General features: G+C 36.4%; 2 protein-coding genes across 5 annotated transcripts in view; both read right to left on the bottom strand.

The window, feature by feature from the left end:
• Window positions 1-15,161, bottom strand: part of pkp3b (plakophilin 3b) — a 209,806-nt gene extending 194,645 nt beyond the window's left edge. For 3 of the 4 annotated variants that reach the window (XR_007429062.1, XM_022667085.2, XM_022667086.2), the window contains exon 1: window positions 14,023-14,548. Coding sequence is in view for 3 of the 4 variants with exons in the window: in XM_022667085.2 (XP_022522806.2) it covers window positions 14,023-14,221 (199 nt within the window). In the remaining variant the exon portion in view is untranslated. Of the gene's footprint in view, window positions 1-14,022; window positions 14,549-14,903 lie in introns of those variants that run through there. The other variant, XM_022667087.2, reaches the window with a different exon arrangement.
• Window positions 15,162-21,119: 5,958 nt separating this feature from the next.
• Window positions 21,120-26,422, bottom strand: part of cd81a (CD81 molecule a) — a 64,176-nt gene continuing 58,873 nt past the window's right edge. Inside the window, exon 8 of the mRNA XM_022667088.2 lies at window positions 21,120-25,160. Coding sequence (XP_022522809.1) covers window positions 25,098-25,160 — 63 coding nt within the window. The 3' untranslated portion in view covers window positions 21,120-25,097. The remainder of the gene's footprint in view (window positions 25,161-26,422) is intronic.

The raw sequence follows: 26,422 nt of genomic DNA, 5'->3' as shown, positions 1-26,422 counted from the left end.
ACCTACTGTCGCGCGGGGCTCACCTACTGTCGCGCGGGGCTCACCTACTGTCGCGCGGGGCTCACCTACTGTCGCGCGGGGCTCACCTACTGTCGCGCGGGGCTCACCTACTGTCGCGCGGGGCTCACCTACTGTCGCGCGGGGCTCACCTACTGTCGCGCGGGGCTCACCTACTGTCGCGCGGGGCTCACCTACTGTCGCGCGGGGCTCACCTACTGTCGCGCGGGGCTCACCTACTGTCGCGCGGGGCTCACCTACTGTCGCGCGGGGCTCACCTACTGTAAATATCGTCACGAGATCTCGCCACACCCCTATTTAGCTATATTGTGATTATCACAGCATAGCTTTATATAAAATAAAAATAGCATTAAAAAAACAGATGCCTAGTTCATTTCTAGACCATTTTTTTTTAGACTGACCCGACCTGGCCCGAGGAAAGTGGTGGGAAATCCCAGCCCAGCCCAAGTTTGGGTCAGACTGGGGCAGAGAATCTAAACTCTAATCATCACCCATTAAACAACAACCTTCATGTAGCTTCAGATTAGCTCAAGAACAGTTTAGAACAGTAGAGAGACTCAAGGAATGGAGAGTTTCCATGACCGAGCAGCTCAAATCCATCCAAATCTCACATCACCAAACTCAATACAGTGTATATTATAATGATTTTAAAATCTGTTCACGTCAAAATATCATAGTAACTACAATATCATTCTGCCCACTCTTACAAGAACAAGAAACATCATGTCTTTATAAAGACCTTTTAGGAAGAGAAGTCCTGCTGGTAGATTCCTCTGGATTTTATTAAATGCTAAATCCCGTGGATAGAGAGTAAGGCCTGGGAGATGAGTCTGCTCAGAGGGAGGGAGCGTTCAGCTGAAATCTGAACATCTGGTCTTCTTCAAAATGCCTTTGTGTGACCAGGGCACTCTGATCGTAACCTTACGAGCTGCTCGTCTCCTTCTGTTTCCAGGTCTGTTAAAGTGAAAGCGTCTCAGGGGCAGGGCTAATCTCTTCAATCAGGGCTGGGGTGTGTAAGAGACTCGCGCATTCTTGGACAGACAGACCTGAAAGAATTCAAACATGTCGTCTCCAGTGGACTGATACTCACCAACGATTTAGAGCACTATAGGATATCCACTGGATATCTAGAGCGTCTGTGGGATAACAACTAAATCTATAGAAGGATGCAGTGGTGTATTCCTGAAGCATTTTTTTTTATTCAAAGTTTTTTCATATCATTAAGAGTATCATTAGCGCGAAAATACAGTTAGGTCCATATATATGGACACTGACACAAATTTTGTCTTTTTACCTGTTTACTGAAACATATTCAAGTTATAGTTATATAATACATAAACAAATACATAAAGTCCAGACATTCAGCTTTCATTTGAGGGTATCCATATTACAATTGGAGGAATGGTTTAGGAGTTTCAGCTCCTTAAAGCAGCACTAGGTAGGATTTCCTTGATTACTTGAAACTCACTGCAGCGCTGCATTGAGGTGTCATAGGAGGTATCGCAGTGCTCTCGTGTCTGTGCCAGAGCTCCAGACCTGTACGTTTTCCTAGGCGGCCGCAACCAACGCACGGGAGAACTGCGACCTGCTTTCCGACCTTTAGTTCTAATGAAACATTTATTACACTCTGCAACTGTAGGGGGAGCCCACGAGCACAAAATCTCAATCCTACCTAGTGGAGCTTTAACATGTGCCACCCTGTTTGTAAAGGGAGCAAAAGTAATTGGACAATTCACTCCAAGGCTATTTCATGGACAGGTTATGTCATTCTCAATTAAGCAGATAAAAGGCCTGGAGTTGATTTGAGGTGTGTTGCTTGCATTTGGAAGGTTTTGCTCTGAAGTAAACATGCGATTAAAGGAGAACTCCATGCAGGTGAAACAAGCCCTCCTTAAGCTGCAAAAACAGAAAAAACCCATCTGAGAAATTGCTACAATATTAGGAGTGGCAAAATCTACAGTTTGGTACATCCTGAGAAAGAAAGAAAACACTGGTGTCCTCAGAACCAAAATTAGAAAAAATGTTGTCTCTGTCAAAATATATATGGACCTAACTGTACCAGGAAATATGATGATATTATTTTAGGGCCATATCGCCCACCCCTATATCTAACAGCTCTGGCTCTGGCTGGTTCAGCTGCTAGCTCCTCCAGAACCGCCACATGTCTTTTTTGAGTTTTTGTACTGAAAGTTCTCCAGTGACCTTCAGCCCCTAAATCAAGAACATCAGGCCCAGAATGCTGCTGAATATGATCTACGAATCTGCTCTTTCAAAACACTCTAAGTGAGCCAAAGTGTAATTAAAACCAACGCAATGAGCAAAGCTTGAGAAATTCTCTGGCTGTTGTTTCATTTCAGCTCGAAACAGAACCATAAATCCTGCTGACAGTTAAATAACGAAGCCGTAGATAGATGTTTTCAGCATCGTCTCAAATTAGCAGCTGCCTGGTGAATGCAGTAGTGCTGCCTCATTCCAGACCCTTCTGTATCCCAGCATGCTTATTCACCCAGCTCACACTGTAACGGCCCGGCAGCATGCGCTCTACCGCTCAGACCTCGGTTTAAAATAGAAGAACACCACGCTGCACTGATAACACGCTCCCGATGATGTGGCAGGAATCTCGCCAACGCAGGAGCCACCGCTTCACAAGGTCTAACCACTAACCAACACGTACTGGGGTGTGTTTTGGAGAAAACAAGCAGCTGTGAGTCGAAACAGGGCAGCTAATAAAAATACTGCTGTAGGAAAAAAGCTTTAAAAGAAGAAAGTCATCGCTTTCTTTTTATTTTTACTATTGTGCCAACTCAGCAACCAGCCTTTAAGCTGGCACAAATATCTGAATCTGCATTTTTGTAATTATTTTCAATTATTCAGTCTATCTGACCTTTGATAAACGTTGTATATTTAATGCTTTTATTTGTAAATCAAATTAAATAGTAACAATGGTAAAATAGAAAAAATGTATCTAAAAATTTTCTAATAAAAAAAATCAGATCTGTATCTAAAAAAAAAACAAAAGAAATAAAAAAGCAGATTCGTAAAAAAATCAGAACATTAATTAAAAAAAAAATACAAACAAACAAAAACTAATAAAACAAAAAAGATTAATTGTACTTATCTTTTAAATTCAAAACTAAAAACCTAGTTTAGGTCAAAGATGAAAAATCTGTTAGATTTTTATTATTATTTTTTTATACAAAAAAATTTCACCACCTTTCAAGAAGTTAAAAACACATAAAAAATTGTATTAAAATTTAAATGTTTGAACCACACCATTATATATTTAATGTTTATCAAAGGTCAGGTGAATGTCATTAAAATCCACATAAATGCCTATTTGATACCTACTTAAAAATGCTGTTTCTTCATGCCCTCACTTCCTGATCTCACTTCCTGCCAGTCCAGGGGATCAAACCAGCGACCTTCCGGTCCCAGTCCCAACCTAACCTCTAACCTTGAGGTCATGGCTGTTTCTGAACAGTGGAACAGGGAATTGATCTGTATTTTTGAGGTTTCATTTGTAGCAATGCACCAAATACTTGGCAACCGAAAATAGGAAAAAACTTTTTCGAATTATTAAAAAATATATATTTTATACCATTAAATGACTCGTTTCAGTTTTTTATTTGAGTTAATGAAGCCAGTTAAAAACTGCTTGTTACATTATGTGGACAAACATATTGAGACACCAGCTCATTTTTATGTCATGATGTATAAAAATTGTTTGGCCTGGTTCTGTTGGAGTAAGTGTCTCTACTGTCCAGGAAAATGTTTTCTAATAGATTTTGGAGCATTGCTGTGAGGATTTGATTGCATTCTTTAAAAAAGTGCACATCATTCCAGAGAACACAGTTCTTCCAGTGCTCTCCAGCTTAATGCTGGGGGTTTTAGGTATAGCGTCAACAGAGGTCAAATCTTTGGCCAATACATTGTTACAGGGACTAGACAAGCTGTGTGTGTTATTTGCACATCTGTGTCAGCAATGGGTGCAACTTGATGTAATGAACGGATTAATTAGCCATGGTGTCCACAAATATTTGAACACACGGTACCAGGCAAAAGTTTGGGCACACCTTCTCATTCAGTGTTTTTTTATTTATTTATTTGTTACATTTATTTTCTACACTGTAGATTAATATTAAAGATATTAAAACAATAAAGGGGCACATGTGGAATTACGTAATAAACAATAAAAAGTGTCCTTCCTCCACATTAATCCCCTGATCTAAACCTGATGAACTGAGATGGTGATTTGAGGTGATTTAATTGGGATGGGCTGGAGCTTCACAGCATGAAGGAAAAGCAGCAGCTATTGTTCAGCACCTCCAGGAACTCCTTCTTTCAAGACACTGAGAAAACTATTCCAGGTGACTCTCCCTCATGAAGACACTGAGATTAAACTTAAAACCAAGAGTGTGCAGATCTGGCCTCAAAGATAAATGTGCTACTTAGAAGAATCTAAATATAAAACATAGTCTTCAATATTTCATTTACAATGTAAAAAATCATAAAGAGAAGCTTTTGATATGGACTGTATAATGAAAAATATGCTAGAAGGATTGTTTATGGAAAAATCTAAAATTCAGCACAATAATCTCACTTAAAATCACCATTTTATTAAAATCAATCCTAACGCTCCCTCCCTGCACTGCCTGCAGGGGTATTAAACACTGTAAACGGACGTGAGCTTCTCCTGCTTTATACAGGTTATTCCATAAAGGTCATTGTCCAGCCCTGCAGACCTGCAGCCATGTTAAAAAAAACTCAGGACAGGACCATTGTTCTGTGCTTGCTGCCCTGAGGGGGGCTGAGATAAAGGTCAGGAAGGAAGAGGGGGGTCAGATTCCACATGCCTGTCATTCCTGCAGCTATTAGAGCTTAAAAAAAACCTTATAAACACACTGACTTAAACATATGCCTGAAAACTCTTATCAGCAGCAGCTTTGTCTTCCATATCAGTGGGTACAGGTACATACAGTGAGTTTCATAGTGTGTGTGTGTGTGTGTGTGTGTGTGGAGAGATAGAGAGAGTGTGTACAAGTGAAGAGTTAACAAAAGGAGGAACACTATTATTGGATCAGGATTGACCCAATTTCCATCTGTAGACAGAGCCAGAAGGAGTATCATATACCTGCCCACACACACACACACACACACACACACACACACACACACACACACACACACACACACACACACACACACACACACACACACACACACACACACACACACACACACACACACACACACACACAAGTGGGACAAACTGCACTTTTAGATCTCCAACAAACCATTCCTGGTTACATCACGGTAACGTAAGCTATTAGAAAAAATATAAAGTGTTCCAAATGGTTCCATATATAAAGAACCAATTTACAAAGTACTTATAAGAAGTATGTTTGTAATAGAAGCGTTTTTGAGTGTGAAGAACCTTTTTTAAAACTCTAGAGCTGAGGTTCTCACACTTTTGGCATCTCACAGCCCACTTAACCCACCACAATACCTGTATAAGGAGCCAGACAGAGACAGAAAGAGACAGAGAGAGAGAGACAGAGAGAGACAGAAAGATAGACAGACAGATTGACCAATAGATAGAGACACAGACAGAGAAAGACAGGGACAGATATAAAGAAAAACATTGACCAATTGATAGAGACAAATTGACCAATAGATAGATACACAGACAGACACAGACAGAGAAAGAAAGAAACAGACATACAGAGAAAGACAGAGACATATTAAGCAAAAGATAGATACTCAGACAGAGAAAGATATAAAGAGAAACACTGACCAATTGATAGACAGATTGACCAATACACAGACAGAGAAAGACAGATACAGACAGACAGAGAAAGACAGAGAAAGACAGAGACAAATTGAGCAATAGATACACAGACAGAGAAAGACAGAGATAGACAGACAGAGAAAGACATAGACAGATTGACCAATAGATAGATACACAGACAGAGAAAGACGGATACAGAATGACCAACAGAAAGACACACAAACAGATAGGGACAGACAGAGAGAGAAAGAGATATTTTGACCAATAGATAAATACACAGACAGACAGACAGACAAAGACAGAGACAGACAGACAGAGAAAGATAGAGACAGATATAAAGAGAAAGACTGGGCAATTGATAGATACACAGACAGAGAAAGACAGACAGAGACAGATTGACCAATAGATAGATACACAGACAGACACAGACATAGAAAGACAGAGACAGATGGAGCAATAGGTAGATACACAGACAGAGACAGAAAGAGACGAACCGTGGCAGACAAAGACAGACATTGACAGATTGACCAATATATAGATACAAAGACAGAGGAGGGCAGACAGACAAAGACAGAGACATATTGACCAATATATAGATACACAGACAGACAGAGACAGTCAGACAGACAGACAAATGGATAGATACAGCCAGACAGAGACAGATTGACTAATAGATACACAGACAGAAATACAGAGACAGACACAGACTAAGAGAGACATACAGAGACAGATTGACCAATAGATAGATACACAGACAGACGGACACACAGATCAATAGTACTATGAAACAGATGTTACTCAGGGGTCACTAAACTGAAGTAACCATGGAAAATTGCCGTCTGAAGCTTAACGGTCAATAAATTAACACTACAATAGAATCTGCAGAGCCATAAAACCACGACTCTGACACTTTCCCACAGGACTGCAGTAATTACACCCTTCAGATTCCTGTTTTTCCAAATAAACCTACTGAAGTCTGCTGAAATCAACACTGGTGAAACATTTACTTCAAACATTTACAAGTGATACATGGAATAAAGGGAACTCCACTATTTTTTATTTTAATTTCCACATGTTTAAATGGTTAATAAGTGTAAAATGCTCTGAATGGTTAAGTGGTATGACAGAATCCAGCTGGAATTCCTCTGTAAAAGCTACTCATTATTTAATGGATCAGATAAACAGTAAACAAAGTCATTTCAGAAGGGTTTGGTGTTGGATGTTTCAGATGGTTCAGTGGTTGGATGTGAGAACCAGGCGTAATTCCTCTCTTAAAGCTACATCTCAGTCTGAATCCAATTTTGGTGGAGGGATACGTGGTACAGGCTGCAGTAAGGGAAAATAGTCCCTAAGAAATAAAACTAACTAGGATTTATCAAAATACATGCATGGTTTCATATTTGGTCAATTTGTATAGTAAATATAACAGCAATATTATATTTAGCAGTAGTTTTGCAATTAGGACATTCTTTGAAATATGATGATAAATGAACCATTCCACTCTAAACCACTTTGAATAGCTGTTTTTATACCAACTATAATTGGAATTTTAAAGAAAACACAGTGCTTATTAAGAGTGTGCCATATCGTATCATATGTAATAATATCGCAACATTTCTGAATATTATGAACAATTATGTTATGTTATGTAATATTATGAACAGCCTGACAGATTATATCTGTCCAGTATCATTTATTTTAATTGAATCCTGGATATATGGAGATATTTGGAGTGTATTATTAGTATTATCATGACATTCTGGATCATTGATTTGATTTTTGTATATTTTAAATCTCAGTTAGGGGTGTGCCATATCATATTGTATGTAATAATAAAATTATATTTTTAAATTTTGTTGCAGTAGTGTATTCTTATAATATATATATTTTTTGACATATCGTCAAAACACTGAGAATATATTATTGAAATATCGTGATATTAGTTTTAGGGCCATATCGCCCACCCCTAGTGCTTATTTCCTTAAGAAAGCCTAGAACCAAGATGATATGTTGTAATTTTTTTTTTTTTTTTTTACATTATGAATATGTACTGACTAGGGGTGTAAACGGCGATATTATGTTTTGTAATACTTGGTTGATTTTTTTATTAATTTAGATGTAAAAATTGGTGTCAGAAGTGATTCATTTTGTGTTGCATTAAGTCCTACCCACTTCAGTGCTGTTACATTCCCACTGTTTTAATTGGATAGTATGATAGTAGAGGTGGGTGATATAGCCCTAAAATATATATATCATGATATGGCATTTTTGCAATAACGATACTTTTGGCGATTTGACAAAACACTGAATTAAAAATACATAAAATATTTAAGAATTGAAAATATTTAAAGAATACAATATACTGCAACAAAATGAGAATGATATGATAAGGCACGCCCCTAACTGAGATATAAAAAAATACAAGACTTTTCATCAGATTTATAACAGTAGTCAATGATCCAGAATGTCATGATACTAATAATAATGCATTCCAAATATCTCCATATATCCAGGATTAAAGTTAAATAAATGATACTGTACAGATATAATCTGTCTCTAGTAGATATATAAAATATAAAATAAATGGGAAATGAGAACAGTGTGAATTTCTTAATTTTTTGTTGCTAAAAACCCAAAAATGTAGAACATTTGGGTGAGTATAACTCCGTTTACGATATTGAAAACTTTTGCCGATATTATTGCGTACGATACAATTTGGAACACCAATATATAATATAAGATAATATATATGCTAAATCTGATTTAGAAAATTGCAGTATATTAGCTTGCATACAGTATCACAATATATTCAGATATATTGAATCGTTCTCTAAATCTAGCCAATAAACAGCACTATATGTTAATAGTAAAAGATATATTAACACACAAGCATCTTAGCTAACAGGTAAACTGATTAATGCTGCTTTAACATTAAATTATAATGAGATTATGAATATGTAAATAATATAAGCACAGGCTACAGAGAGTAAGGCTGTTATCAGTGTTGGTGTTGAGGATTAAATATCAGGTTGACATCACCGCTGAAAAGACTTCTCACCAGCTTCTCCTCATCCCCTGTTGTGTTAGAAACCCATGCTCAAATATTTGCACAGCAAACAAAGCAGCCTGTGATATAATGGCAATATTATAGCCCACAGACACAGGAAAAAGTCTCCTGTTTATGTAGCAGATATGTAAAACTGAGCATGCTAGTGTGCACTGCTGTATTGAACTGTACTGTATGCTTTAACACTGTACAGGTGTGTAAAAAGTGTTAATTTAGGCCCGTCATTATAATTGTGCTATCAACTTATCCTATAATAAATAGCCATGACCTTATTACCTTGTTATTATTTTTCTTTTAGCAAAAATAGACATTATTCTTAACAAGCTGATATGCCAACTTTGTTTTAACCCTTTCAGACCCTACGCCCAATCAGACTATACCATAAACCAGCCAATGAAAAGTTTGCAAGCAAATAAAAGCACATCTTAGCCCCGCCCACTGCACAGACATTAGGGCATGGCAGCACTAGAGCTAAAGTAAGGGCACAGTAAGAGCTCATTTTTATTAATGTTATGAAATTCAGAACACTTTTAATCATGTTTTTAATTATAATTGTACCGTTTAAGAGATATTAAAAAATATTTATATATAAGTGTTAAACACAGGCATCCAATGCACTGGACATAAAAAAGGTATTATATATTTTTGTTAATTAGATAACATTTTTCTATAGATTGTATATTTGAATATTATATATTTGAGTCTGTTTGTGCTTTACAAACGGAAATCAGCACTCATATAATAATAATAATAATAATATTTTTTATCACTGAACATAATTCAGATCTGAAAGGGTTAAAACAGAGGTTTATTTTAATTCAATGTTAATTTAAACATTCTGTTTTATTCATTAAGGATATTTTAAAAAAATTAAAAAATCTGAGAATTTACAATTATTAAAAGATTACTCTTCTATAAATGGTGGTAAACTGTATTGTTATACTATTATTCTACATTTCTATTATTCTTATCATTTTATCAGTGGAATAAAATAAAGGGACTTTAAAAGGTAGAAGTGTGCCATATCATAATAAAGTATCATATGCAATGAAATTACCAAAAGCAAAACAAATTATCATAAAAATACCCTGAAATATTGGGAGATTTTTTTTTTCTTCTGTTTTTACTGTTTGTAGCAAAAGAAAATTCATACTGTTCTCATTACCCATTATATATATATATATATATATATATTAAAGACATATTATATCTGTCCAGTATGATTTATTTGACTTTAATCCTGGATATATGGAGATATATGGAGTGTATTATTATTAGCATCATGACATTCTGGATAATTGACTTTTGTTACAAATCTGATAAAATGCTTTTTTTTTATATCACAGTTAGGGCATATTGTATGCTACAATATCTCCAAATAAATGTTAAAATTATAGCAAAAAAAAAAAACTAAAATATGGTGATATTATTTTGAGGGCCATATTAAAAGGACAGTATTTTTTTTTTGTAAGTATTTCTGAAACAATATATTGTCCAAACATATATAGTCATTGTTTCAGGTCTAGATGTTTATGGCGTGACTGTTCATTATTGACTGGACATCCAGAATCATGTGGACCATGGAGTCACCATCACAGCTTCTTAAAAGCTTTGGCACATAAAGCACCAGCTATTTGCTACAGTTAACACTGTTTATAAGCCTATTTTCTCCTGTTTAAAACATTGGAAGTTGTTAAAAAGGCGTTTAAATTGAAAAGACACAACTGTGTGAGTTTTTTTATAGACCTAGGGCAAACAAATGTTGACAATAAAGGGGTTAACAGTAGGCGATTTTTGTGTTTGAACAAAATTACAAACTCAGTACAATTTTTTTTTATCCAGCAATTAAAAACAGTGCCTTCACATAGAGTATGTTAACAGTGACAAGGTTAATGTTATTGTTTTGTAAGTTTGATTTTATAAATAAATCTAGAAATACAGTTAAATCCAGTTTAAACAAGTCACTTTTCTTCGGTTGTTTTTCATTTTTGAGGCCATTTTCAACTGTAGGTTCTGATAAAGACCTACTGTTGTAACCACACACAAAATCCACATTTATATTTGATCGAATTTTGCAACATTTTCACAATTTGAATACGTTTTTCATAGCAAATGTTCTTTAGAAAAGTTAATGTTCAATATTCTGTATGATTAAATGTTTGAAAAGAATCTAGATCAGCTAATTACAGTCTACACTGATTTTTAACACCTGCCACATTACCCTGCATCATAATAACAAGCTTCAAAAATGACAACCTCAAGTGTGGAAGTGAGAATAAAGCCCCACCCCTCTCTGGACCACTGACAGGGGGTTTCACTGATACAGAGAGGGGTATATCAGTTATACAGTTCATCATGATCATTTCATTTAATGTAAAGAACAACTTCCAGATTTAGATAGAAAGATTGTCAGATTTGAGACCATTTTCAATTGTAAGTTCTGATAAATACCTACAGATGTAATCATACACAGAATTCACAATTTTTTTATAAGATTTGGCACAATGAATACCTTTTTTTTTAAAGCAAATGTTCTTTAGAAATGTTAGTGTTCCATATTATGTATGTTTAAATGTTTAAAAATAATCTAAAGCACTCCAATTACACTACGACTACGGACTACTACAGAGATACAAGGGATACTTATAAAACCACAGGGAATGTTTGGCCACAAAATATTTAATGGTCAGTAAAAGAGATACATCACGCTAAGATTAGCTCTTATATATTAGTGTCTATTAGTGTCTTTTCTTCTAAAGCCTAGAAATGTATGATAATTTTTTTAAAGTAATTAAAGATGAAGATAAGTAATGGTGTCTCAATTTGTCTTTGGCCATTTTACATTAAGATCATTATACGTTAAGATAAGTAAGTGGACCCTTCACATGTAAACCTCTCATCTAGTCTAGCCTTCCGCTTCCTAACCCTAGTTCTGGAGGACTCTGGTGTTTGTCTTGATTCCAACACACCTAACACAGCTAATCAGCTAACTAACTATCCATTCTTAAATCTGTTCTAAAATTGTCTGCTAGAGCAGGAGTCCACTAAAATGTGCAAAGGCAAGGGGTTGCCCAGAACTAGAGCCCAGCTCTGGGGTCCATACTCTCCACATATACAGCTTCTAGTGGGTGTCCATAGTCTATAGCAGTGGTCCCCAAGCCTGCATGCCTTACACAACTGATCCAGCTGATCATCTAACCACTAAAATGTGAAGCCAAATGGGCCTTCATGATCATTATGCGGAACCACTGGTCTAAAGCATTCATCCATGGCTTTTAGATGTTTGTGTTTTGAGTGACTTACACCCACACTTACTGTAAAACAACTAATCATCTAATGCTAAGTAACACAGCATCCTGAATGATAAGCAGAGTAAGACCAACCATGCAAATACTCAAGCTCATCATTGAGTTAATGTGGGTGTGTCTAGAAAACCCATCTAAAACCCTTTTTAAAGGATCCTCAAAGCTGCAGAAGAAGGGGTTCCTCCACTGTTTCAAACTGAGAACACCCAAAAAAGGTTTTATAGGTTTCTCAAGGAACCTATACTTTTAACAATGTATAATACACCCAATTTTAATCACAAATTTTTGGGAATAGATAAAACACTAAAGAAATGTGCAAGGTGTTGGGCCTCGTCTCCAGGACCAGGGTTGGGTTAAAGCAGGAAAAGCACTAAAATGTACAAGGCGACAGGTCCTTCAAGATCAAGGCGGGGGAACACTATTGCACAGTTAAAACTTTTCTGGGTTCTTTTAATCTGGAAACAGTGGAGGAACCCTTTAAATTGCTTAACAGAAAATCCATTCTTAAAAGATCCTCAAAGCTGCTGAAAAAGGGGTTCCTCCACTGTTTCAGACTGAAGAACCCCGAAAAAGAGTTTCTCAGGGAACCTATATTTTAAACAATGTTTAACCCCAACCTTGGTCCTGGAGATGAGCCCATTTTTAGTGTTTTCCCTATTGTCAAATCACCTAATCCAGTTAACCATCTGATTAAAAGTGGGTGTATTAAAACGGGAAAAGCTCTAATTTGTACAAGGCAAGGGGTCCATCAAGATCAAGGCAGGGGAACACTTCTGCACAGTTAAATATTGGAAACGGTGGTGGAACTCTCTAAACTGTTTCAAGGAACCATAAGAAAACATGGTTTCCTTTTAAAATACTTTCTAAAAGGATCCTCAGAGCTGCTGAAGAAGGGGTTCCTACACTGTTTCAAACAATGTTCAACAATAGGTAAACCCCAATTCAGGGCTCCTTTAAAATCGAGGCAGGGGAACACTTCTGCAAAGTTAAAATCCTTTAGTGTTCCTTTTAATCTGGAAACAGTGTAGGAACCCTTTACATTGCTTCAACAACCAAGATCCTTTAGAAAACATTTTTCTTCTAAAATACTTCCTTAAAGGATCCTCAAAGCTGCTTCAGAAGGGGTTTCTCCACTGTTTTAAACTGTAAAAAAAACTAAAAACAGTTTCTCACACAACCTATACCTTTAACAATGTTCAACCGTTAGTAAACCCTAACCCTGGGGTCCTTCAAAACCAAGGTGGGGGAACACTTCTGCACAGTTAAAAACTTTTAGTGGTCCTTTTAATCTGGAAACTCTGTGGAGGAACCATTTAAATTGCTTCAAAGAACTTTCAGAAAAATGTTTTTCTTCTTAAATATTTTTTAAAGGATCCTCAAAGCTGCTGAAGAAGGGGTTCCTCCACTGTTTCAAACTGAAGAACCCCTAAAAAGAGTTCCTCAAGGAACCTATACTTTTAACAACGTTCAACAGTAGGTAAACCCTAACCCTGGGGGTTCTTCAAAACCAAGGTGGGGGGACACTTCTGCACAGTTTTAAACTGAGGAACCCCAACAATGAGTTTCTCAAAGCTACTTTTAACACTGTAGAGCATTTGTTTCCAACCCTGGTCCTTTTATTTTAGTGTTTTTCCTTTTTCCAACACACCTGACCCAGCTAATTATCAGCTAATTATCAGCTGATTATCAGTTTTCCACGAGTTTAAGGTAGTAGGCTACAAGTGTAATACGTATAATTGCATACATATAATGTATAACTATGGATTACTGTGGTACTACCGGCAGGTAACGTTAACCACTACAGGAACTCTGGAAGAAGGCCTCCCCAGCCCTTTGCTTCTTACCTGAGCAGGCAGATGGAGCTCCAGCCAGCCTCGGCATGGACGCTGCTTTCTCGGCCAGCCGCTGCTGGACCTGCTGCTGGACGCGCCTGGCTTTGGCCAGCTGGTCCGAGCCCAGCTGCTGGTCAGACGGCACTGCATAGGTGGTGACCGAGGTGGGGGGCTGTAAAGCGGAGAAAAAGAGGCCCTCAGTGGAGCTCATCTTCTAAACAACAACTTGAACAGCTGATGGAGAGAAAGCTAGTCCAGGTTAATCCAGGTAGTAAACAGCAATGAGTGTCTCCAGAATCCAAATGTTCCTTGGCTAAAAATTAGAAAATATTCCACAGAAATTTAAAAACGATTCAAAAAGTGATCCGTTGATTAAAACAATCAAATTTCTAATAATAAAAGTTTTCCTTAGAGCAAAAAAATAAAGAAATAATGCTAGCCTGCAGGCAGCAGCAGCAAACAGCAGAAGCTCTTGCTGTAGTTCTATTGCTGCTATCAACCCTGTGGACTACTGGACAGACTAGAGGGAGATAGGACGAGGAAAGGAGTGGGCGTGGCTTTGTGCAACCAAGTGGGCGTGGTTATTTAGTGGCTTAGTGTGTGTGTGTGTATATAGGCGTGGTCTCTGATTTCCCAAGCCCATAGACACACCCACCATCCACCTATCTCAACATTAACCCTTAGATACAATACTTTAAGATGCGCACTTTTTACGCAATGACGCACCTCTCCAACTTTTTACGCACGCCATTTTTGATCAATATTACCTATAAAAAGTGTATAAACCCATTTTTTAAATGTTCACACGTTTTTTTCCATTGATAAACTCACAATAAAAAAGTCTTACTTGTTTAGACCAATGATCTGTTTAGACTGAAACAGGCCACACCCACCATTGTTGTGTCCTTGTCTGTTTTCCTTCGCCTTCCTTCCCTTCTGGAATCAGAGAACCACACTTTCTTCTCTCTCTTCTTCTCTCTCTTCTCTCCTTCCTCCAGCTTTGTTCCTCCGCTCGGTTCCTCTTGCGCACTTTCTGACTCTCTATCTGCTTTCACAATGACTTCTCCAGAGCTGGAACTCCCATAAACTCCCCTAAACTCTCATACACTCCACCCAAAATCAGCCTTACCTCATCACATCCTCCTCACTCCTGAACCGCCTGTTATTAATCCCACCAATATCACATCAGAGCAGCGGGGAAACATGGGGAGGGAAATGTTGCAGAACAACTCCACCTCAAGGTGAGGATGAGGAAATGGTGAGTGTTTGATATACAGGGGCAAATACAGGGTTTTTTTATGAGTAAAGAAAGGGCCATCAAGGGGCCACACAGTATGACATCTTGTATCATACTGTCATACTGGAAAAAAACGGACTTAACCCTTTCAGACCTGAAAACCTGAAAGAAGAATCCTGTTTTTTATGTCTGTAATGCACAGAAATGAACTAAAATATGAAAAAATATGTGTAATATTTTATATTTCATATTGATCTTTTTTATTTCATACACCATCCATACACAGTAAAAAATATTAAACGTTCTAATGTTCAAAATCACAATAAATTAGTAAAAATGATCTGTTACTTTCCCTCAAAGGCTCTAGTACTACTGTTTTTTCAGTGTTTTTGCAGTGGGTACTGTTTCATTGGTTCCCCCATATATTTACACTGTATTGAACCAATACAGGACACGATTTGTTCCTTATTTCCTTATAAGTAGCTCATTTTACTATACTATTGTGCTATTGTGTTTAAATGATTGTTTGAGCTTTTAAGGTCAGATAGAATGATTTATTTATTTTAACTTCAGTGTTTTCCTGAAAAATCTTACAGCACTTCATGCTTCCCTCTGCTAACAACTTTTATGGAGACACTGATTTTTGGGTTTTCATTGGCTGTGAGCCATAATCATCAACAATAAAATAAATAAACCTTTTAAATAGATCTCTCTGTTTGTAATACATCTATATAATATATGAGTTTTACATTTTGAACTGAATTACTGAAGTAAAGTAACTTTTCAATGCTAGATTAAAAATTGTAGAGCTTGTGTGATTGTATACCCAGATATGGTCTGGGTTATCTCCTCAGTGGCTGATGGAGGACTGAACAGTTGTTTCCGGTTAAGAGTATGCTTTGCACGATTGGCTGCCGCTGTTCTCCAATGTGTGTTGGTTGAGTGCTGTGTGTACATAATTGAGTGGGAACATGAGTGTAAAATGTCCCTGGGAAATGTAAAAATGTAAAAATCTTGTCTTCATAGCTACCTATGAAGACAACATGAGAAACATTAAGTGAAATTACCATGTTATATTTATATTAGCTGCAAGTGTTTTTAGAACGTTAAAAAAAATAAAACAGTATAAAGGTTGTGATGTTTTGGTGTTCTTAAATGTGTAGGGTTATCCTAAATTTCTGAACATGTTTGAAACAGTATGATATTTTTATAACTTTTATAATTTTTTAAAATAAAAATAGCTCCAAGCCTAATTTCAAATTTCCTAATTTCCAAATTTTAAGTTTTTCACTCTAGTATTAAATAATTCAGAGGCATTTTTTTTGTGTTTTTGTTTAAGTGAAAACACTTAATTATTTAATTGAACATGTAATAGTCAAAATATGGTAAAAACAAGAAATAAATACAGGCGCTTTTCAGATTTTCTATTTTTATTTTTTATTTTCAGATTCATACAATGAAATATTTATATGGATGAAGTGTTTGCAGTTCCGTATTTTGCTATAAGGTATTTACATTTTCACTTTCACTAGTGAAATTTAATATTCATCTGCTCCTGGGAGAATCCTGTCCTTCTCGAAAGGACTGCAAACATAATAATAATAATAAAAACTTTAAATTTTACAACTCATTTTGCAGAAAAGAAGGTGTTTATGTATTATGTATGTATCTTTCTGGTAAAGTCTAACATTCCTTTGTATTTTTAATGTGTTTACTGAGACTAATTTGACCCCTTATTTTCTTGTACCAGTTTGTCCCAGTTTGGCTACAGTCAGGTTTCTGTGTAAAATGTTCTGATGCTTTAATAAAAATGTCCTTGATCATCAGTTCTGATCTGAGGAGAGAGACGCCTTTGTTCCAGAAGAAGGAGGAGGGATCAAATAGGACCCCTGTATTCAGTCATGAGGTCAGACACACCCAGCACATTAATACAGAAGCAGTGACCATTCACCATTTCACTATTTCTCACAAAGCCGGGACATGATTCACAACCCTGAGAACCAGAGTTCATCCGAGGGCTAAAGCTGGACTCAGAATACGTGATTATTCTGAAATGGTATTGAACATTTTCCAACACTGTAATACATATATATGTATATATATATATATATATATATATATATATATATATATATATATATATATAGATATATATATATATATATATATATATATATATATATATATATATATATATATATAATATATGAGTTTCGCATTTTGAACTATATATTTATAGATTCTAAATTGATATACAAAATTCTTAAAAGTCATTCACCTTAACCCATCCCTTTTAGATCAAAGATACAGATGCATAAAATGCACAAAATATCTTTAACCTCTTAAGCTCCAAGCCTAATTTTACCAATTAGCGCCTGAAATTACATACCCACATTTTAAGGCTTTTCGCTCTAATATCAAATAATTTTACAATTTTATAAATGAATGTTACTTAACCTAAAAATTAATTGAAACCACTTAAAAATATTAAATTAATCATGTACTAGTCAAAATATGGTTTTATTCTGAAATGGTATTGAACATTTTCCAACACCAGTGTTGAAGGTATAAAAACAAGGAAAATATTTGTTTTTGATTAAAATAATAGATTAAAGAATCTCTTCAGGTCTAAAAACTAGAACACTAGATATATTTAATAGATTCTCATTCAATTTTCTTTATTTTTCCCTACATTGTAAATGAATAGTGAAGTGATCCAGACTATGAAGAAACACATAAGGAATCATGTAGTAACTTAAAAATGTTAAACCAACCAGAATACTCTATGAATCATTTAGGTAAATCTTATCCAAGGCTGGTAACTTTGATGAACTTATCCTGTAAAACAGAGGAAACTCCTGCTCTTCCTTTCTGGGGTGGTCCTGATGAGTGCCAGTTTCATCATTTTTGATGGTCTTTACGGTGACTGCACCTGAGGATACTTATAAGTCCTTAATTTCTCTAAAAGTATTGTTTTTTTTCTTTAATGAGTTGAGTAGTTCTTGCCATAATCTGGATTAGAACATTACTCAAATATTCACTATTCACTGTATACCTGTAACTCTACCTCTTCACTACTTTACAAATACCTCATAAAGCTGACTGAGAAAATCCAGCCAATATATGCAAAGCTGTCATCTAAGCTAGAGGTGCCCCTTAAATAATCTAAAATATAAAACATATTCTGGTTTGCATGACTTCAGTATTAATCAATAATGCAGAAACTTTTCAAAAAATGGAAAAACACTGAATTTAAGGTGTGTTCAAACTTATGACTTTGGTACTGTATGATCTTATAGTCGGTTGATTTTGGTCTTGAAAACTAAAATAATAAATTTGGCAACCTAAAGACAGTGAAGCTCCTTGAGTTTGTATTTTATTGCAGGCAAATGACTGTAAATATTTATATGATTTAACAAAAATTACAACAATTTCATAACTATTATTAACATTTAGTTTAATAAATCAGATAAGAACTGCTTATATAGAATACAAAAATTAATTTAAGCATTTGAATGGTTAAATAGTCAAGTCAAAATTTTGCACATACAGCCAGTGGCATGCACAGACATTTTGGGGGGCAAGTGCTCAGGGGGGAAAAAGGGCACTTTTTAGTGCACGTGGAACACTTCATTATAAAAAAAAATTACACGCACATATTGAATGAAATTTTACTTTTATTTGTAACATTCTCTAAACGTGAGTTGTCAATGGAAAAATGTCACACCACCAACTGATAAAATACATAGTAGTTTGGTGCTGAATGAGACATATTACTGCACAACAAACTGATTTCAGTTTGGGTTTAGAGGGCAAAAGGTAGGATTTTACTTGATGTGTATGTTACCTGGCTGGTGGGACACGGGGGAGCTGTGCTGTGCTGAAGACTCGCTGAACTGAACTGCTGCTGCAGCACATCTAGTGTGCCTTGCTAGCAAGGACGTAGGAGCAGGTTTGATATTGGGGGGGGGGGGGGGGCGGGACATCTATAATGTAATATAATATAATATAATGTAATCTGCTTATTTGAATAAGCCCATCTTATAGTCTCTTAAAACAACATTTGTGGAATTACCTTTAATCACAAATAAACCATTTTTGTACTTCTGTTTATTACTAGTTACATCCAAGTAAAGGTCACTTTACAACCTAAACATGTACATGTTACTCCACTTTACATTTACTGTTGATAAAAAAATATATGCGTGCAATGTCTGAACTATATATAAATATATGAAAAAAAAAATGATACGGTATCACCTAATTTTTAAAAGAATATAACAGATGTTATTGTTATTATTATTATTACTATTATTGTTATGTATTGGCATGTCAATTCTGTTGTATATTTGTATATTTACATTCACGCCACCTTTTTTCGACTAAATGGTGGTCTTTTATGTAAAAGAATGTAACCTTAGAGATTTTTGGCAGATGTTAATATAAACTTTAGATGACCCAAACCCTCCTAGTCTGTTAGTTTCATGAGCTTTTACTAAAGACCAGATATATTCCATTAGTAAATCTAAGGGGCTAAGGGATTTTAACAGGTAAACTCAAAAAATGAGAATTTATTGGCTGGTCATATGGATGGATTAAGAAACTGCTTTAAACTACCTACATGAAGTATTGTACTAAATTCTGTATATCCACTACATCCAGCTTCTAGCTTACTAGTTAAACTGGCTAAAATCATTTTCCTTCATTATAATTTACAGTAATCCTAGTCTACAAGTCACAATGACTATCACAAGCTCACAGAGGGTTTGATCTGTGGGTTTTGAGTCGTTTATTTTTAACCAGCTATCAGAAATAATCTCTACACAGTTTACATGGTAAGCTCCGTTACCTTTTAGAAAAATCGCTGTATATCCAGATCTGTTATAACGTCAGCTCGCTGCACCCCGCTGCTAAATCTAAAAAAGAAAACTTTACAAATCCTCCACAGCAAAAGGGGGGCTTCCACACTCTCCTCCCCGCTCCGCAAAACCAGCGAGCTGATTGGCTGTTTCTATTAGGAGGCGGGACTTTCTTCCTGAACCGGCTCCGTGATTGGCCTATGCTTGCGCGACCGCGCGGGGTCACGTGACAGAGGAAGAGCGAGGTGTCCTGTGTGAGCTGATTTCAGGGCATTCTGTTTCCACTCGTTTTTAATCGCACAGGTTTTCAAAAGATCATTTCAACATGGCTTCAGTAAAATCTTAATAATAATAATAATAATAATAATAATAATAATAATATAAAAAAGTTTCAAAAGGGCACTTTGGTTAATAAAGGGCAGAGTTGATGTCTATGTGTGCAGGCCTCTACATACAGCTCTGGCAAAAAAAAAAAAAAAAAAAAAAAAAAAAAACACTTATTGATGTTTTTCCTTGATTTTACCAAATTGAAAACCTCTGGAATATAATCAGGAGGAAGATGGATGATCACAAACCATCAAACCAAACTGAACTGCTTGAATTTTTGCACCAGGAGTCAAGCAGCATAAAGTTATCCAAAAGCAGTGTGTAAGATTGGTGGAGGAGAACATGCCAAGATGCATGAAAACTGTGATTTTAAACCAAAACCAGATTATTCCAACAAATTTGGATTCCTGAACTCTTACAACTTTATGTTGAATGCTCTTCATCTTTTTTTTTTTTTTTGGCCATTTCTCATTTTCTGCAAATAAATGCTCTAAATAACAATATTTTTATTTGGAATTTGGAAGAAATGTTTTTCATAGTTTTTTAGTCCATTTTACTTAAACATAGACCTATAAATAGCAAAATCAGAGAAACTGATTCAGAAACTGAAGTGCTCTTTTATTCTTATTATTTTTTCCAGAGCTGTATGTATTTGAGACATGAAATACACACACAAAAGAAAAACACACGGTCACACAATTTTTATTTGTAAAATACATTTAATCCCTAAGTATTTGGGCAACAAAACCGAAACAAAAACTATAACTTGTGAGTCAGGGCAGAGAATTGAGCGAGAGCTGCCAGGCTGAGTTCTGCTGAACGGATAATAAGCAAGGTCCCAATCAATGCAATAGATCATCATTTTCATTATATCAGTTCGATTTAATCGTTATCATTCTAATGCATTACGTCGGCTGATGACAAAATTCTTGACCTTTAAAAGCCTGGCGTGCTTCACCTGAAATCTCTGCCCCTCTTTCTCTTTTTTTGACAAAGTACCAGAAAAAAAGATATCACAATAAAAGGCATACGTTGCCTTTACATAGTCATTAGTACAATAATATATAGCTGTACATATTACAAGACAATTTTCAGCATATCAGCATAGGCATTATGTGTTAAACAAGACAAGATAAGAGAGGTTGAGCTTGCAGATGGCATGTAGGAAAAGACAAAAATAAAGAAAAATGTGTGGTGCATGTGTGTGTGTGCGTGTGTGTATATGAGTATGAGTGTGTATTGAGTGTGTATTGGGTGTGTACAGGTGTGTGTGTGTGTGTTGGTTTTAGGTAAGATGTGATCAACTGAAGAGGAGGAGTGTACAATCGCTATTCAGCAGATATCTATTATCATCAGAAAGGGGGAGGTTTCCCAAAAGCACCAATTAACATTGTTTGCAGTTAAGAGGGAAGTGTTTAAAGTTAGAGCTAAAAAATTACACTTCCGGTTTATTTGTGCCATTTGTACACACTGCTTGGGAAACGATGCCAAATTCATGGCATTTGGCGGCACCTAGCGGTACAGCAGAGGTATTACAGTTACATACTGTGACCAGGAGGAGTGGCAGTGACAGATCTTGGCAAAACCATCCTAATAAACCTTTTTTTTAACACTTTCTGAAAGGACCCTATTGTCAACACATCACACACACACACACACACACACACACACACCACACACACACACTCACACACTCAAACTACTTACAGTATTCTCAGTAGAGTAATTCGTGACACTATACAGCTATGACATTGTATTACATTGTTGAGCAACTCCTGGCATCGCAGGAGATTTGGCAAAAAAGGTGTCGGCCATATTTCTTTTTAGCATTTTGTAAAAAGTAACTTAAAAAAAAAAAAAAAAAAAACATATTAATTGTGTTTCTTTTCTTTGCATCTTTTTTTTCCCTTCTAGAACACAGCATTCCTGCGGATGGCTACACAGAAGATAGTGTACAATATATATATAAGAGTAGGAAATTCCACTAGGAATCCACAGGACATTCTAAATATGCAGTCTCAACGTTATTTTATCTTTTTGATCTTCTTTTATTCTATTTTATTTGATTTTTAACAGGTTAGAACATTCGGTCAATAAGGCTGGGAGGTATAAGTGTATATAATATATGTATATAATAAGTAAGAGCTCACTATGGCTTGGGTTAGTCAGAGCGTGGAGGGCGTGGAGGGCACGGCCGGCGTTCTTCGTTCTGCATATCTGGAAGGCGGGGCAAAGCTAAGCAAGTATAGCGGTGCGTACTACACCTACAGGTCTCCGGCCTCCCTCTGCAGAGAAGAGCATGCAGGGAAATGCTGCTAAATAAGGTGTGTGGAGTAAAAAGAGAGATACTTCTTTCATTCTAAAGACTTTGAATCCTCTGATTTGATGAAGTTGAGTTTAGTTTGGAGTTTAGAAGCGTGAGCATGCTTGCAGTGCTTGCAGAGACGAGAGCTGGCAGTACAGTATTGGATGGTCCAGATGAAGCAAAGGCTAAAAAGGCCAAATTATGCTTCAGCGTTGAGTCTACAGCGCTGTAGTCTACATTAAAATGAAGTGAATCCCAGGCATGGTCGTGTACCCTGTGGTGTTGTGATGACGCACATCTACCCAGAAATGTAATGATGTGTTGTGGTAACACAGACTGTGATTGGTTGCTGAACTACAGGCCAATTTATGATTTGTGCCGAATCTATGTGCAGGCACATACCCTACACCTTGCTAAGACCACACAGAAATTTAACGTGTAATGTGGCAAGAAATGTAACACGTTGCATGAATCGTAACATGACACATTAGACCATGTTAAACTATGCAGAACGTGTAACGTGTAATGTGAAGTGTAACGCGAAATGTAGAGTTACATGAAACATAACAACAACATGACATTAGACCACGCTTAGACTAAGCAGAAATGTAACATGAAATGTAACGTGTAACTCGAAATGTAACGTGACATGACATTAGACCACGCTTAAACTATGCAGAAATGTAAAGTGAAATGTAATGTGTAACGTGAAACATGAAACGTAACTTCAAACATTAGACAACGCTTAGACTAAGCAGAAATAGAACATGAAATGTAACATGTAACTCGAAATGTTACGTTTTTTTGTGACGTTACATGACATGACATTAGACCACACTTAGACTAAGCAGAAACGTAACATGAAACGTAACATGTAACTCAAAATGTAACGTGTAACATGAAACGTAACATGACATGTCATTCGACCACGCTTAGACTAAGCAGAAATGTAACGTGAAACATGAAATGTAAAGTGAACTCAAACGTAATGAGACCTGAAACGTAACGTCACACAACATTATACCTTGCTCAAACTATGCGGAAATGTAGCGTGTAACGTGAAGGAAATGTAATGTGAAGTGAAATGTAACACGTGACATGAAATATAATATGACACGACATTAGACCACACTTAAACTTTTCACGTTACCTTTCTGCAAAGTTTAAGCATGGTCTAATGTCGTGTCACATTATGTTTAATGTAACAAGTTACATTTCTCTTCACGTTACATTTCTGCAGAGAAATGTAATGCGTTACATGAAACATAATGTGACACGACATTAGACCATGCTTAAACTACACAGAAATGTAACGTAACGTTTCATGTGACGTGAAACATAACGTGAAACGGAGCGTGACACGGCGTTATACCATGCTTAGACTACGCAGAAATGTAACATGTAACGTTTCATGTGACGTGAAACGTAAAGTGTAACGTGAAACATACTGTGACACGACATTAGACCATGCTTAGACTACGCAAAAATGTAACATGTAACGTGAAGTGTAGCGTGAAATGTAATGTAGCAGGAAACGATGCAGAAATGTACAGTATAAATGCTCACAACAGTGTAGGCCACTTACGTCTTAGACTCAATGCGTTAGTATAAATCAGCCTTACGTAATACTGAGGCTACACCAGATATGCAAGAATGCAAGCATGAGATTTTCATTTCCAGTATGTAGTTTCACTTTCTGAATTCCTCCATTCTCCAATCTTTCACTAATACAGACTTTGAGCAAACAGACAAGCGTACATTTGGAAAAGAAAGTCATGAGGATCAGTTTAGTACAATATCCATGCTGGAAAGTCATACAGGGCTGCAAATATATACACAGTTTGCTTTTTTCCTTTTTTTACATATACATACTAAAATGAATAAAAACAAGAAAGAAAAAAAGAAAAGAAATCAACTGCAATAATAAAACATCTAACTGTTAATGCAGGAAGACTACAGAACTCAGGATAAGATTTACAGATCAAACAGATGGATAACTCTGTGTGTGTGTGTGTGTGTGTATATATATATATATAAAGTGTGAGCATCCAAACTCCGACTGTACCCGTCTGCCATTGTGTGCACCATCAAAGTTCCCCTAAACTAGCTGGAGTCCAGAGAGCACACACAGCCCACACAACTGCAGACAGGGACGATCGTGATTGGACGGTGGTATCATAGCAACGAAAACACACTAGGGAAATAAAAATCATTTGTTCCAAGAGACAAACTGACTACATTAGGAAAATTATGTGTAGATACAAAATTAAATCAGGAGTAAAAGCTTCCCTTCACTTCATTGGCTGGTGTCACCAGACGCCACACCCCCACAGCTCCCGTCGCCGCCCCCTCAGCAGCTTTAATACACAGGACTGTTTCGGATACCGCAGCAGAGCACCATGCTGAAGATCATCTCGAAGATCTGCCGGAAAATATATACAAAATATTGTGTCAATTGTTTGTTTTGGGAGTGCACAGTCAATTCTTTATTATACCACAGTTAAGTTCCAACCCTGCAATTTGATTGGTCTCCATGTATTACTCCGCCAACTACAGGTAACCTAGCAACCTACCAATGCAGCACTTACAAACCAAATACAAAGCAAATGTGATATCATTATACACCACTTGGAGGCGCTGGAGCCCATAAACACGGCGGCGCAGAATAAGACACGGCCCCACAAATAAAAAAATAACCCCAGCGATTCGAAGATACACATTTTTACCCAAATTATCAGCCACTAATATCAGGTTAAAGAGTTATTATTAAAATAAAAGCTTATGTGTATATATTTCTTCAGTGAATATAGGGTATGTTAAGCTGAATGTAAGGTGGACTCAATTGACTGAATTCCGCAGGTCTTGCCCCTGAGGGGCGCAGAAGTAAATAAATATTTAATTCTTAAACATTTTTTTTAGTCAAATGAGCACTGGACTTTAATCTACACAGATTTCTCTCCTAAAAAACGTTTATTTGGGTGAGTAAAGCTCTTCCGTTTATTTACAATGAGCTTAGATTTCCACATTTTTGGCTGAAATGGCCGATAATGCAGAGCAATTTTAACTATTTTGACGAGTGTGCCATTTTAAATAATACACTCGAGATTCGTGCTATAACGGGTTTTATTGGCACAGGCGCGTCACAGCAGTGCCAATATGACATGTTATAACACTCCTTCTCTCATGTATTATTGCCTAATTTTATTTATTTTCTACATTGTAGATTAATATTAAAAGACATGAAAGCAATTAAGGGGCAAATATGGAATTACCGTATTTTTCACACTAGTTTAAGACGCACTGGATTGTAAGGCACACTATTAATGAACGTCTACTTTCTGGTCTATATTTATACATAAGGCACACTGGAATAAAATTCGCATTATGAGACACTAGTAAGGAACAGGGGTGCTGCCATGTTTTTTCTGCTAACTCAGAACGTCTCGCTGCTGGGTAGTGAAGACTGTAAATCCTGTAATGTTAAAAAAAAAAAAAAAAAACCTACACAGATTTCTCATCTGAAAACTGCTTTTTTGGGTGAGTAAAGCACTTCCATTTATTAACAGTAAGCTTAAATGGGTGCAGCAGCATTAGCATTAGCAGCTAGGTTAAGCTAACCGCTGGCGCTAGCCAGGCCGACAATATGCCGATAATACTCAGCTCTTAACGGCAAAAGAGCTAGCG

Source organism: Astyanax mexicanus, chromosome 23 (genome assembly GCF_023375975.1).
Source record: "Astyanax mexicanus isolate ESR-SI-001 chromosome 23, AstMex3_surface, whole genome shotgun sequence".
NCBI lineage: Eukaryota > Metazoa > Chordata > Actinopteri > Characiformes > Acestrorhamphidae > Astyanax > Astyanax mexicanus.
The sequence above is the reverse complement of the archived record's forward strand: the minus strand, read 5'-3'. Positions and strand labels throughout refer to the sequence as shown.